The 15,880-nt window shown below is 45.2% G+C and overlaps 1 protein-coding gene across 1 annotated transcript in view; it reads left to right on the forward strand.

Annotated features, from left to right (window-relative positions):
- Nucleotides 1-3,267: 3,267 nt before the first annotated feature.
- The window catches only part of BMAL2 (basic helix-loop-helix ARNT like 2), a gene marked incomplete at its 5' end in the record, with an annotated part of 87,458 nt that continues 74,845 nt past the window's right edge, over nucleotides 3,268-15,880 (forward strand). The window contains one exon of the mRNA XM_082666810.1: nucleotides 3,268-3,298. Within this exon, the coding sequence (XP_082522936.1) occupies nucleotides 3,268-3,298 (31 nt within the window). The remainder of the gene's footprint in view (nucleotides 3,299-15,880) is intronic.

The raw sequence follows: 15,880 nt of genomic DNA on the forward strand, positions 1-15,880 counted from the left end.
AAGTGCTCAGAGCAACTATTTCAAAATCAACTAGGGTGCGAATTCGAAATAAGGATTGAGTGTGTCTCACCCCAGACCTATTGAATCAGAGTTTCTGGGGTGGTTTTGAACTTCTGCACTGTCTCAATCCAACTTGGGGAAATACTGAGCTAAAGGAAAAAGGGCACTGGTTGGACTTTTCTAAAATGAAATAATACCTGCCTCATCAATTGTTGTGAGAACATCTATATGAAGTAACGAATGCCCAGTAGGTGACGTACAGCAGTCAGCCCTTAGATTCATGCCTGGCACAGTGTAGGTGCTGTATAAGCATTTGTGAACAAATGAATTAATAAATAACTGCATTTTGTGGGCGGCCCTTCTTTCCCTCTAAGGCCAACCTCAAAATGTTTTCACTTTTAATAAAAACATAAATCAACTCCAAAAGCATTGAAAAGGAATGTATCTCTTGCTAAAGTTGTTATTTTACAGGGAAATAATGTAAGAAAGTTTGCATTACACAGTGAAGCTCCCTAAATACCCTTTTAAAAAATCTTTCTCAGATTTCCCTCCCTGTGGCAGCTGCCACCACCTCTTTTCCTCTCTCTCATGAGCATACCCTCCTGCAATTACCTTCTCTGCTTCTCCCCTCCACAGGCCAAGCCCAAGCCAATCTTTCCCATTCCAGAAGCCCACTAGAGGCCCATCTATCCCTCTAAGCACATTTGGCACCCCTGTTTCTCCTAACTGCACTCCCTCTCATCAACCTGCTCAGCAAATCCAAGAATCTTCCCCAGTATTCACCCTCCATAAAATGCCAGGGGTGGCAGAGTGATGGGGAAGAAAGGGTAGTTTTAAATATTAATAATTTATTTCCTCAGTCACTTGGGAGCTCATTAATGGGTAGTTATTTAGTTTTATGCATCACTAGAGATGGTGTCTTCAATTTAACTACACTCTGAAGCAGGTGGATTTGGTTTTTGTCCTGGACCAACAGAAATATCTAAGTGAACTTAAAGGGTACCCCAAACTAAATTACATTGTTACAATCCCAGCAGGAGGCTGACAAGAATAGGAATTTATAGTGTGTGAGACAGTGGTTCCTAATGCCAGTCCTGTTCTTGCCTGAGTACTTGGCAGTGAAGCAAATTACTGAACAAACTTAAGTTCCTCCTAGGATTAGCAATAATTCCTAAAGAGCAAACCTATTCCTGGGCTTTTGTCAAGGAAACCACATTGACCAGAAGAAACTATACCATGCACTGTACAAGTTATGCTCCAAATCACTTTTCTTACATTTTGCCCGAGGAGAAAATGTAAGAAGACCAATAGTTGGAAATGAAAGGTGAATTTCCCATCCATCTGTCAAGACATTGTGTGACTGTCTATTTCTGCCTTATCCTAGGAGGTATAACCACTCTTGAAAAAAAAAATCATGCCTTAGAATGTAAAGCTCCAGAGCATAAGGAAAAACTAGAAAGTAGAATTTAAACTTGAACAGTTGGGGGAACACACGTTAAACTAAGAATGATTTGCCCCAAGGAATCCAGTGGGTCTGTTCCCCTTGTGTGTTATACTTCCTCCTATCATGTTTAGGTTCTAGATTCTTTTCTCTTGCTCTCAGGCTTTTGGTGGAAGTGAATCAACATTTCCAAGAAATGAGGACTGCAGTGATTCACCGGCAACCTTATCATGCCACTATGAACTCCTAAGGAGATCTGACTTTCACCATCTGGCTTCTACCATCTACTGAGTGATCCTGGCCAAAATACTCATTCCTGAACCTCTGTTTGCCTACCGAGAAGACAAGAATTATAGGTGTTCAACCACCTCACAAAGGTTGTTGTGAGGCTCACATGAGATGATAAAGGGAAAAATGCTTTGTAAGCAAAAGTGTATACACAGTCTGTATTGTACATCGTAACCAGGATCCTAGCAATTCCACTTCACCATTAAGGTGGCACTGAACACGTGTGGGTCTAAGAATGTCCCCTTAGCCTCCCAATCTTGGAAAACCACCTCCGAACAGTGTACACTTGTCTGGAAAGCCAGGGTTTGAACGCGTTCAGGGAAACCTAGGCCAGATTGCAAGAGTATCTGCCAGGGTCTGTGTGGAATTTTTCTTTCTGAGCTGACAACATACGTTGGTGTTGGTGCATTTGGGGTAGAGCTCCAAGTCAAGGCTAGGGCTGGGATGTTTCAAGAATGGTTTTCATTAGGGATGTGTCTCGCTGTGTGCTACTGAGAGCAGCTTCTCCTTTCACCTCCAGCAGGATGAAGTCCCCGTGCCCACCTTAAGCGCAACAGTTTCTCCGGGTCTTGCCTATTTCCGTCGGGAACACGCGTCCAAATGCCCCCGCCAGGTTCAGTCCTAAGTAGCCCTCAGGACACAAAAAGCAGCTAGTTTCTACGCTGTAATGAAGAGTCCTGGTAGGAAGACTAATAAATTTAGCCTGGTTGATGCAAAGCTTTGGTGTTTTCTCGGCCGTTCCTTTTCTCCACTACCTCTACTAGACAAACTGTGACCAAGTAAAACCCGAGGGTCCCGTGGGCGTGGAGCGAACCAGCGTATTCGGCATATGATGAGGGGCTGTCAAGTGATCCGCAAAGGATCTTGCTTCTGGATTCACAACAACTGTTGCAGTATCCCAAAGGGCTTCCTTGGTGACCCCTCTCTGTCATCGTACCCTCGTCTTCGCAGCTAAGCCCTTCCACGGCAGAAAAGAGAAGGGGCCGGAGCAGTCCCCCTTCCAGCTCCCCCCGGAAGCCCCTCCCACGCACCCCTACGCCCCCGGCCCCGTAACCCCCGCCATGCAATGATTTGCATCCATCCTTTACCTTTTCCCCCCAAGGGAAACAACTCCTACCTCCGGAATAGGCAGACGACTGACCTGTAAGTGATCGGGGAAACCTGTTTTAAAGAGGCCGGTTTCCAGAAAGCCTCGAGGGGCTTTGTCGCGGGCCTCTACGCACTTTACCTCCTGCCGCAGGGGTCGGCGGGGCGGGGCGGGGCCGCCGTGACTCCGCCCTGCGCGCCGTCCCTTTCTCCCGCCCCCGGTCCGGCGGCGCCCAGACCCCCGCGAGCGGGCGAATCCCCGCCGCACGTTCCGCGGACTCCGCTGGCCGCGTGCCCGGGGGCTGCAGTGGCGGCCGCCGCGGCACCGGGCAGAGCCCCGCGTGTGCCCGCGCCCTCACCCCGGGACCGCCGCCTGGGCCGGCGCAGGGCGAGCCCGGGGCTCTCCATGCTGCCGGCCCGGGGGCTGCGGAGTCGGCCGGGTGGCTCCTGCGATGGCGACGGAAGAGGAGGAGGCGGCGAGAGGTGAGGCTGCGGGCGCGTGGCTCCAGCTGCGGGAGCGGCGCCCGATGCGCTAGGGGCGCTCGGGCCAGGCTGAGGGGCAAGCGGCCGGCACGGCGACGCCAGGTGGGCGCACTTTGCGGGGGGGCTGTCCTCCGGCCCGGCATCACCTGCTGTGGCCTCTGGGGCCAAGGTCGTTCCTTGCGGTACAGGTGCGGTGCGTCGCTCCGCGCATCCTCCCCGAGACCGGGAGGCGGGGAGTGACGCCCGCGGTCGCCGCCGGCTTTCGGACTGCCAGCAGCCCAGTTTCTTGGCCCCGGGCCGGACGTGTCGACGAAGGTGAGCTGGCGAGGGACCATCCACCCTGTGATGGCGAGCAGCCTGACCCCGCCCACCACTGGGCGTTCACTTCGCCGTCTGCAGGGACTGCTGTGCGGACTTATTAGATTTCGTTTTTCCCGTGTATAAACCAGTTGCCAGCAGCCATTAAAGGAGCTCGGGCTCTGCGAGCCCATCCCCTCTGAACTGGAAATACTCACTTCTGTTCCCTTCTTCAAAAACTGCCCAGCGGCAGACGAGCGCGGGGAGGCAGGGCTCCCCGCACTTCGTACTCTCGAAAACCACAGATGGCACCGCAACAGCTCTCTGTCAGCGAGAGGCGGATCTTGTGCCACTACAGCTTTAGGAAAGCCATCAGTGGAATTGGTTTGTTTCGTTTTATATTTCTTTGGAGTTTTTGTGACTTGAGCTGGAAGCGTTGCTACGTCTTTTTCCTCTCTTTGGTATTCACTGGCGGTCTCTTCCGTATGACTACTCATGTAATTATGGGCTGATCATAAAATATTTGTTACTTAAGACGAACAGGAGGCAGGGAAAAAAACCATAGAAATAGCTAAAGGAAGACTGGCAGAGAGAAGTTCAGGGAAGCAGTTTATTAAATTTCCACTTTCCTTTTGGAATATTGTGATGAGTTTAGATTGTTCTCTGAAATACAGCATCATGAGAAGAGGTGCTTTTGAAAAATCTAATACAGTTGTGGGGATTTGGGTCATGCAGAGATTTCTAAAATTCTGTCATGTGAATATTTGAAGTCTTTCTGGACGATATGAAGATGTGAGTAAGCACTGGTTTGAAAAGAGAAGGCATCGTTTTAAGCTCAGACATCCTCTCTGCTCTGGCTGTGACTGAACTCTGCCCTTTACTCTGTCACCTGGGTTAAGTTATTGCTATTTAGCCTTAGTTTCTTCATCTGTAAAATGGGGATAATTATAGTATCTGTCTTATAGAATAGTGACGATTAAAGGAGATATGAATATATTTAAATACCTATAAAGTGCTTAGCTCAGTTCTTGGGAAATAGTAAGTATGCTGTAAATATTAGCTTAATATAGTTATTAGTTTACAGCTTCAATTTGCTTTGTGAAAGTAATGAATCTCGTTTAGCCTATTAAGAAAGTGTTGTTGCACACAAGCTGAAATTGGCCAAATTGAAAGACTATTTGGGCTTTTCTGAAAAAAAGACATGTGAAAATATACCTACCAATTCAAAACAGGGCTTTCACCAGGTAAGTCTTATGACAAGTATTTGGACAAAGTTTACTGATATTTAGCTGAATACCAGATGTTAACTTGGGAGTGGTCAACACTAATCTTTCTTAGGTAAGAGGAGCAAAGTTTCCATGGGGGCCGGAAGGGCCAGCGTTTATTGAGGTCCTATTATGTACCAGGCATTGCATGAGGGAGACCTTCTGTGGCCTCACAGCAGCCCTGTGATGTAGGAGATATTATCTCCCTTTCATAGATGAGGTGAGAACACTGAGGCTGTAGCCAGAAATTGACAAACCTGAAGTTCAAATCTGTGACTACTGCCTGGGCTGCTCTCCTTTCTTTCCTGGCTGGCTGGCTGGTTGATGAGCAGTGTGCTCACTTCCAGACACCCTCTTTATCTAAAGAGGGAGAAAAAAAATATTGTTACAAGTTCTCCCATTCCTGGAGAAGAAAACTGAAACAAAACAGAATTCTCAATGTCAGAATCCAGGGCCATGGTTTTTTTCCCTGGCACAAAATCCTTGCAGATTCCTTTTTCCTAGGCAATTTGACATTCAGGCCCTCACGGTAAAATAAAAATCTGGGAATTCCCTGGAGTTCTGGTGGTTAGGGCTCTGCCCTTCCCCTGCAGGGGCCACGGGTTCAATCCCTGGTCAGGGAACTAAGATGCTGCATGCTGTGCAGCGGGGCCAAAAAAAAAAAATCTAAGACTGGTGTATGGAGAAACCTCCCCATGGTTTGGTTCCACTGCTGAAAAAACTGGGCGCCTGGTTTTGAAGATGGCCACCCGAAATCAGCTGGTACATAATTGCCTGCTCACTTGTTTTTGACAGGCTATGGTAAACACCAAGATTAAGCAAGCTGTCAAGTGCCTGGGCGTCCTCCTGGTAACAGATTCCAGAATCCTTGGAGTTAGGAAGCAGCCAATCTTGGGGGAGCAGCACATTTCCCACGACTGACTGCCAGACTTGCTCTTCGGTCTAGGCATCTGAGGGGCAGCTTTCTCACCTTCCCTTCCCTCCACCCCTATCTTTTACCTTACCGTCCCATGTTCTCACCTGTGATGTTATCAGATCCAACTCTTTTGAGGTGTAGTTATAGTGGCTTAAGTTCATTTTTGTCATTCGTGACATCAAAAGTCATGTCTTAATCAACTTTGCATAAACTCCTTTTCCTGGCCTAGATCCTTAGGCAAAGTTTCAGCCTGACGTGCATTACTCAGGATAAACCAGGATGGACTAAAATTACTTTTCACATGTTTTAGGGAGAGGAAAAGAGAGAAGGGGGAGGAGGAGTGAGGAGAGGAGGGGTGGAGTAAAGAGAGAGGAGGAGAGAGAGAGGGAAGTAGCCGGGTAGAAAGGGTGTAAAGGGGAGGACAGAGGGGGAGGAGACGAGGGAGAACGAGGCGGAGGAGGGAATGGGGAAGTAAGAAAAGGAGCACTGGGGGAAAGGGGGGAGGGCTGAGGAGGGATGGAGGTGAGGAGAGATGGGGGAGAGAAGGAAGGGAGGGTAGGGACTGCCACCCATCAAAGTTTGACTCCAGGAGAAATAAAAAGAAATTTAATGTTTAAAATATATGGGAGGGCTTCCCTGGTGGCGCAGTGGTTGAGAGTCCACCTGCCGATGCAGGGGACGCGGGTTCATGCCCTGGTCCGGGAAGATCCCACATGCCGCGGAGCGGCTGGGCCCGTGAGCCATGGCCGCTGAGCCTGTGCATCCGGAGCCTGTGCTCTGCAACAGGAGAGGCCACAACAGTGAGAAGCCCGCGTACCGCAAAAAATAAAAAAAATATATGGGAAAACCAAAATATTTGTAAATACAGTGATTTCAGTGTACTTTTTTCCTTGTGGAAAGACTTCCTGGTTCTAAAAAGCATGATCTTTTTCTGTGCAGTGAACATTGATTAGAGCATCCTTTCGAAACCTCTCCCTTTACATAATGTTCAGGACATCATAACCAAGGTGATAACATTTCATTCTATAGCCCTGACTTCAGTTGCCCCATTGAGCTGAAGACCTGCAGATTTCCACCAGACAGCTGAGTAACACAGGTGCCTGGGATCTGGGTCAGCATCAGCATCACCAGTGGCTCAGTGAGCCAGGTGCCCCACAGGAGACAAGTGTACCTGAGCCATCTGCCTTTGCTTTGAGACAGTGATTTCTTGCTCTGGTTTTTGCAAGTCTGCTGTATGGAGTGGCTCCCCCCAAATCTCAGCCCTTCTGTACCCCCTGCTTCACCCAATGCCTCTCTCCTTCCAGGCGGCAGGAGGCTCTGAGAGCTTAGAAGAACGTACAATTTAAGCTTAGTGGAGCTGCGACCCCAGGTGAAAGATGTTCTCTGCAGTAGTGTGTAGTGTTTCTGGATAGTTACTGCTAATTTATGAAGCACTTGGCTGTACACGCTCCCCGCCCTGTTTTCTTCTCTTACTCGAGTGAAGTCACATTTACTGGTCTCTGACACGTAGTGTTATATCACTTTAGGCTATAATATCTCGTTTACCCAGCCTGCAATTTTTAACCTTAAAATATTTTAAAACTAATTAAAATATTTAAATCAGTCCAGTTATATAATGTTAAAATTCTCATTTGAAAATACTTAAATGTTGGTTGGCATGATAAGAAATTTGTCATTTATCTAAGTAAATTAGTATTTCGTTTCTCTAGTCTTTAATCTTATGATTTAAATCTCTAGATAGTGTCTTTACAGAGAGAGAAAAACAAAGAAGACTGAAGGAAAAGGACATAGAGACTCATTCTTCCTCTTAACATGGTTTGCATGATAGGATACTTACAATTGAGGGTCAAGATGATTGCTATAAAACAGCAATTTCCAATACATTCCAAATGTTTTACTTACAATATTTTATTAATATTTTTACTTAGGTAAGAAGCATGCTTTACTGTATATTCTGAGCCTATTACAGGGAAAGTAGAGAAGCATCGATCAACTTTCTCTTCCAAAACATCTCCACTGTGTCTCCCTTACACGTACTAGACTCAGTTATGTGCCTTTCCCCATACGGTTTAAACGGTCCCACGTCCAGGCCTCTGCTTAGGCTGTTCACTGCTCCTGGACTGTCTTGCCCTCTCTCCAGATGGGCCTGTAGGAGTCTTGAGGGCCGAACTCAGGAATCACTATGTTTCGTCCGCCTGTGGAGCAGAAGATCTGGTGTAGGAAAATCAGCACAAGCTTTGGAGCCAGGCCATTGGGAATGTGGGTGCGAGTTTATATACTAGCTATGTGACCTCAGCCAAATTATTTAACTGCTCTGAGCCCCAATTTCCTCATCTATAGAATGGGGGTTAAAAATTTACCTTGGAGAGTTATGGTGAATTAAATGAGATGATTCCAAACTGTATAGTGAAATCTGATGTTCAACAAATGATTTTTCTTCTTCTCCTCATGAACCCTTCCCAGAACTTCCCTCATCCCTAGATGGAAATGATTCTCCCCTTCTATTTCCACACTGTAGATTTTGGTGTGCCTATGAGAACATTTGTGCCTGCGTGCCACGGCATATGTACGCATCTTAGCTCCATCCTTGGGTGGCACATTCCTAGGAGAACAGGGTTGGTTCTTGATCATCTTTACAGTCTTCAACTCCTCGTACCTATTAAGTACCTAATCAAGTTTTATCGATTTTAAGTGAATATTGGTTTGAGGTACAGGCAGGGCTGGTTCATTCACAAAGTATCCATTCAGTACGTACTTACTACTGTTCTAGGCAAACAGAGATAAAGAAATGGATAAATCAAGCAAAAGGGTTAAAGAGCTTATAAGATGTATTAGGCAAGGTGAAAAGCCTGATGTGTCGTGTAAGATAGACCTTAGCAAAATCTATAGTTTAACTGCTAGGAGTGAGCCTCCTCACCCAAAGTTGGGAAAAATTATACCTAGTTTGTGGGGGAGGGACTCAGAGAAGGCTTTTAGAGAAGAGGTCAAGTTTAGTATTGGTGACTAGACAACTCTTGTTTAGCAGCCCAGAAGAGGGTCCTCCAGGACAGAGACTAGGCATGGATGTGGAAAATTGTCAGTGATGTGCTTGGAAAAACTGTTGCTAAGATCCTTTGGGTCTGGCCAGGAAAAGTGGAAAAGGAAGAACTGGCCTGTCGTTGTCTTGTTAGTGCCATCGAGGGCTTCCACTCCCACGCCTGTGATGTGGCAGGACAGTTAACACAGAAAGCCTGAGTTACAGCCTGGTGATTTGCCTTCTCTCCAAAAGGAAAGATCCATGTAGCTTCTTTTGGGTCCCTGGCCAGCAAGAGAGCGTTTGTATCACCCTGAAAGGCTACTTGTGGCATGTTTCTGATCAGAAAGAAAAAAATCAGAGATCCTGGTTCTCGGCAGATGATTAGTTGTATGGTCTTAGCCTTCACTCCAAGTGCACCTGGGACACTACTTTCTCTCATCCTCTTTTCCCTGAAAAAAAGTAGCTGCTTATATCTTTAAATCCATTTCACATTCTTTCTTCTGAAAAGCCTCACTAGTGCTATTTCATTTATTCCCATTGCAGCCAGTTGAGAAGCAGGTTTCTGGACTTGCATCATCTGTTCAATGTAATGACCTATGTTGTTCCACTGTCCCCGTCGCTGATGTGCCCCTCCTATGGACATGTGCTCCTGGCCTGATCTCAGACCCTTCCCGTGCAGCTGCACGGGACAGGGCTGCACCAGGCTCTCAACCTTGACTTCCAAAACAAACAGTGAAGATTTATAAACCAAAAGGAATCCATTGCCAGGCAAGTCAGAACATGTTCCTAATGTGAAAAGAGCACTCCTGGAAACACCTGTGTGTGATAACATCAGAAGATGTTCTTATTTTGATTCAGACACCGTGCAGAGGATCTCTGGCTTAGAAGTTACTCGAAAGCAGAAGCTCTTATATATATATCAAAATACCTCTGCATCTTTTTTTCTTAGGAGAGGAGAATATAGGGAGAAGAGGTTGTTGTTGAGCCTAGACGGTACCAAAGCCGTATGTATTTTATAGAAATACAGATTGTGAAAGAGAGATCAGCATACCATGAGCAGAACTGAAATTGAACGCTTTTCACAGCAGAGATCAATATATGTTTAAAGGCATAGAAGATAGTGAAGATTAGTAATTGTTTTGTCAAAATCTAGAGAATAGTTTTTACTGAAAAAGTTGAACGCAGTCTCCGGCTCTACATTTGTCTTTTCTTCCCAGCTCCCTGGTTGGAGTATTGGATTTCCTCTCTGAGTTACGTGGTACCCAAAGGTAGGCAGTGCTTACACTACCAGGGAGACAAACCGTATTGCATTGTAGGGAGGCCATCTCTTCTGGAATGAGTCATCCAGACAACAGCACTGACCTAGAGAAGAGAGACCAGACTCAATTTTCCAGGCATCATGGCACTAGTGGTTTCTTTAGGACAATTCTCTTTTCTTTACTTTTCAACTTGAGTTCACATAGAGCTTTTGGCTTGTCAGTTCCTTTCAGCAGCAGTAACCGTTGCCACCTCCGGGACATGTGGTCGCAAACCAAGCAGCCAGATCTTAGAAGGACGTTCGAATTCACACCTCAAATTTTAGAAGACGTCTAGGCCGAATTCTTTATCAAGAGGTTTTAAAATAATTTTTTGTTAGCTATTCGTTTAGGAAGAGCCCGAAGGCAGCTTTAGATTCTAATCATCATTATAACTATGGTATGTTAGATATTATCTGTAGATAATATTGAAGTCATAAATGTCATGTTGGGTTTTATTACTTTTAAAACTCATACTGTGTTTCAGTTTTAGGACTTCAGCGTTTTCCTGTTGCAGTGGCAGTGCTTCCCGCCCCACCCCCTTTTAAAGGGTCTCCTTCTTTCTAGACTAATCACCATTGGGTGAAGAGATACACAAATATTTTTGTGCACACTGACAAATTTTTTTTTCCCCAAAGTTAACTGAAGGTGTCTTACTTTGTTGATACTTTAGATGTGAAGAACCATGATATGTTTTGTAGGTTCTGTATCGAATTTTGCACATCAGATCATACCTGACTAATGTTATTCATGATAATAGCCTACACTGTGTTTCCTATGTACTGTGCCAGCGTTGTATCTTCCTGTGTAACAGTGCTGTGGGGTAGCCCATCAAAATCTAAAGATGTTTCTGTGACTTTAGGAGAAAGCAGCTGATACTGAAAATGCTGAACCCCGCATTCTTATGCATGAGGATCAGTCAGGCCTGGACCAGGTTAGGGGAACTTTCTGTCTCAGTGTGGAACAAATTCTGAATGAACTGCTTTTTCTTGCTTTTGCCATCCTGGATGAGGTTATAATGCCTCTGGAAGATTGGCCTTTTCTGCAACAGGCGTCGTCAGGGAAGCATTCTTAGGTGCTTATATCACTCTGATTATATTCTGCATCATAACTGCGTGGTTTCCCGTGACTCCGATTTCCTTCGAGTCATTCTGGGTGTTTCTCTTCCCGCTTTGCCCCATTTCAAAAGCTTAGCATGGATCATTCTCACTTTTTGGCTCTTCTAAAGAGTGAATAATTCTTAGCCTTTATTGAGGATTTACTCTGTGCTAGTTGTCTAAATGCTTGACGTGGTATGATTCACGAATCTTCAGCAAATCTATAAAGTTGGTACTATTATTGTTCCATGTTTCTGAGGAAGAAATTGAGACACAGATTTTAAGTACATTGCCCAAGGTAAAGTGTGCATAGTAAGTAGCAGAACCAGGATTTGAACCCAGGCAGACTGGCCTCCAGAGCTTTTATCCTTTTCTTCAAAGCCTGCTAGACCTCTGGATGAGGTACCATTTCTGTGATGTTCTGATGTCTAAAACTGAACTCCCGTTGGGAGGGAGTGTGGAACACTGGCCTACTTTTGGCTTTGGAAGAATGTGAACTCTTTCACCTAATAATTGTGTGATCTTTGGCATGTGTACCAGTCAGCGTTCAACCAGAGGAGCTGAACCAGTAGGAGATATGTATATTAAGAGATTTATTACAAGGAATTGGCTTATGCAAATGTGGGAGCAAACCAGGCAAGCCTGGAATTCGTAGGATGGGCCATCAGAAAAGGCGGGCTGGAGCTCTCAGGCACAGGCCGAAGCAGCTGTCCGTAGGCAGAGTTTCTTCTTCAGGGAAGCCTCAGCTCTGTTTTTAAGGCCTTTCAACTGATAAAATCAGGCCCACCCATATCATCTAGGATAACCCTAGATAACCCTAGCCCTACTCTAACCCTGACCCTAATCTAGGACAGTCACCCCTATTAATGTCAACTGATTATAGAGTTTAATCACATCTACAAAATACCTTCAACAGCAACACTTAGATTCGTATCTGACTGAGTGAATTGAGGACTGTAGCCAGCCAAGCTGACACGAAAGACCGCGGCAGCAAGTTACTTCATTCCTCTGAGGCTGTTTCCTTGTACACTAAACCATCGCCATAGGGCTGTTGTGAGGATTGTACGAAGTAAGGTATGTAAAGGTCACAGTGCCTGGCGTGTAAAGATTCAGCACAAGATTATTTAACTGGTGGTGGTGGTGGAAGTGGGGATGCTGACAGCAGCAGCAGCTGTGATCTCGCCCAGCATAGTGACTTAATCCCCTTTCCTGTCACTCTCCTGACCAGTCTGGTTTACTGCAGGGAGTGCTGCCTAACTGATGTTCCTGCCGAAAATCTCTTCTCATCCGTTTTTTTGCTCAAGACTATATTGGAGAATTAAAGTAGCTCACTACTCTCCATCTTTGAAAAAAATGTCTTACTGCAATCCAGGCTCACTGTGTTTATAGCTTTCCTCAGTATATTACTGCAGTAGTGTGCTCCCTCCCCCAAAAGCGCTACCCACCGCTTGCTTGCTAAAAGCTCGAGGGAGGGAGGACTGCCTTCCCCAGTGGCATTGAGTGCTTTTGTTTTTGTTTTTGAATTTCTGTAGTGATTGAGAGTGGGACATGCATGAGAACTGTTTCTCCAAAAGAGGCTACTGTATTTAAGTTCTGTTTCTTTTATTGAAACTGTAGTGTAACACACAGCTGGGCATCTTGTTTCACACTCTGAGCCTCAGTTTCCTCAACTGTAAGGTGAGTGAATTGGACAGGATAATGTCTTTTGTTCCCTTTCCCTCCTCTTAATCTTTTATTGCAAATTAAGAAAATCAGGTGTATATTTTTAGGGTTTTATATTTTATAGTAATTTTTATCTTTTTGAGCAAAAGTTGTTTGTTTTTTTCCAGATCAAAACAGATACTTAAAAGGCAGTACTTTTGAATATAGGTCAATCAAACAGTAGTTGAATCAAATAGTAAATAAAGAATTAGCCAAGAGAATCTTCCACTTCCCCACTCTATCAGATGAGAAACAACTCGTTAACAAATGAACGAACTTAGGAACTGTTAAAAGTCTATAGGAATAACATCTTTGGCGTTGAATGTCATACAGCAAGCGAGTGGGCTGTGAACCTTAACATTTAAGATCACGTTCCAGATTTTATTCATTGAAATGCGTAAATGATGCCTTTTCCCAATAATTTGTCCTTTTTTTCCATTTCACCGCACCCCCAGCAGCACTCAAGCCTTTGGTTAATACCTGGTAGAATCCCAGGTATTACAGGAGGATCGATCAGATTTCCAGTTCCATGAAGGAGCGGTCTCTGGTCACCATCATATTCTCAGCCCCTACAGCACGGTGTCTGCTTCACAGGAGCTTGATGAGTATGTACTGATGGCACGACATGCAGGATGTCCAAGGGCCACAGCTGACAGGTTCCACTCACCAGGTGACTAGGCCAATAGGGGACTTGGCTAGCTCTTTTCCTCCCATGCCCTTTCTACCTGTTGTGTTGTACTGTTGTGCTGCACACTGGGGAACTGTCTTTTTAGCTCATTCTAAGGTTTAGAAGCCATAAATTTCCTATCCTCCTGTATCCTACTCCTCCCATTCACACCCATGCAATTGGTTTGTGTTCCACCCTGAGCACTGCGCCCTCATGACCAGATATGGAGGGCCTTAGCATATGCCATGCAGGAGATCCAGGGCACCTGCTTATTTTAAAGCCATTTTTAGTACCTAGTCAGATGGGGATGATGTAAGCAAATCCACATGTTACCTCACACGTGCTCTGGAATATAAATGCCTTTGCACAGAGCGAGCCTGGGAGATCCCTGGCCCCTCCTTACTAGTAGCAGGGATGTGTCATATAGGAAACCAGATTGCCCTCTGGCCCATTTTAAGCCAGGAGACCCAACATAGTCCATGCAGCGAACACCACTTAATCCCTGAGGCTCTCTGACACCCTTGCATTGTTCACTGTCGTACTCCCAGACTGCTTTCCCCAACCCAAAGTGGATCCTTTCTCCTATGGCTGAGTGATTGTTTGAGTCCACTCTGACCATTCACATCTCTTCCCTAGTGTCAACCTTTGGCTTACCTCTGTGACTCTGACTTGAGCTCTCGCTTTGTCTATGCTGTATTTGGTCACAGTGAATAATTCCCTACTCTTCCCTCTTTGGCTTTTTGTTGTTGCTGTTAAACATGCCAGCCGGACATTTGGTTTGAAAATGTAAATGTCATGCTGGTCACTTTTGCAGATGGCGTATTTTAAGGAGGCTTAGTCAATCTGGTAGACAGATTCTGAATCCAAAAAGATGTTTATAGGGTGATACCAAAGAAGATTAAACTTAACAACAAAAAAAGGGCCAGCACCTCAGTGTAAAACAAAATGCAGACGTATGAAATGGTAAAGATGTGACTTAACAGCAGCCCGTAGAAAAGACAGATTTGGGTTTACTCGAGAAAATCCCTACCTGGGAATCAGGAGACTTACATAGCAGTCCCTCCTCCATCAATGTCTGGCTGTATGATAAAGGGCAAGGAACTTAATCAACTATGGAATTCTGTTTCTTTCTTGGAAGAAGAAGGAGCTATACTAGACCATCTCTAATGTTAGTTACAGTTCTAAAATTACATGAATGAATCAACAGTTTACATTTTATTTATTTATTTTTGGCTGTGTTGGGTCATCGTTTCTGTCCGAGGGCTTTCTCTAGTTGTGGTGAGCGGGAGCCACTCTTCATCGCGGTGCGCGGGCCTCTCACTGTCGCGGCCTCTCGTTGCGGAGCACGGGCTCCAGACGCGCAGGCTCAGTAGCTGTGTCTCACGGGCCCAGTTGCTCCGCGGCATGTGGGATCTTCCCAGACCAGGGCTCGAACCCGCGTCCCTGCATTGGCAGGCAGGTTCTCAACCACTGCGTCACCAGGGAAGCCCGAATCAACAGTTTAAAGTGAAGGCCCAGTGCCTTGCACAGTAGTAAGTATGCAAGTACTTGCAACTGAATTGAAACTTATTAGACTCATCAGACATAGGGATGTTGGATAGAAATTACAGAGAGACTTTTTGGCTTTCCAAGAAGTAACCTTTTCAACTAATAAAAACATCTTAAAATTACATGGATTACTATGTAATCCATCGCACAACGCATTCATTAGAATGAATAAAGTTAAAAAGGCTGACAATGCCAGTTGTTGGTGAGGATGGAGCAGCTGGAACTCTGAGATACTGCTAGTGGAAACGTGGAATGGCATAAACGCTTAGGGACACAGTGTGGCAGTTTCCCCAAAATGTAAACATGTACCTACCTTGCAACCCATGTTCTGTGTCTAAGTATTTACCCAAGATAAAGGAAAACATTTGTCTAAGCAGAGACTGGTACATGAATATTTGAAGCAGCCTTATTTACAGTAGCCAAAAATTGGAAATAAGCCAAATGGTCATCAACAAATGAATTCCGTGGATACACAAAATATGATACCCACCCAAGGGGAAACAAATTGGCAATAAAACCGCACAACAACGTGGATGAATCTCAAAATCATTATGAGGGAAAGAGGCCAGACTCAAAAGGGTATGTCATATGATTCTATTTATATAAAATCTAGAAAATGCAAACAAATGGTTAAAAAACTAAAAGCAAGTCACTGTTTGCCTGGGATTGGGGTGGAGGGAAGGGCTTGGGGAAACCTTTTCCTGGTTTTTTCATGTCTTAATTTTATGGTGGGTTTTGATATGTAGAAATTTTAACTTTTTAATGTAATCATTTCTTTTG

This window comes from Grampus griseus (assembly GCF_964374135.1).
Source record: "Grampus griseus genome assembly, chromosome: 11".
Classification (NCBI taxonomy): Eukaryota; Metazoa; Chordata; class Mammalia; order Artiodactyla; family Delphinidae; genus Grampus; species Grampus griseus.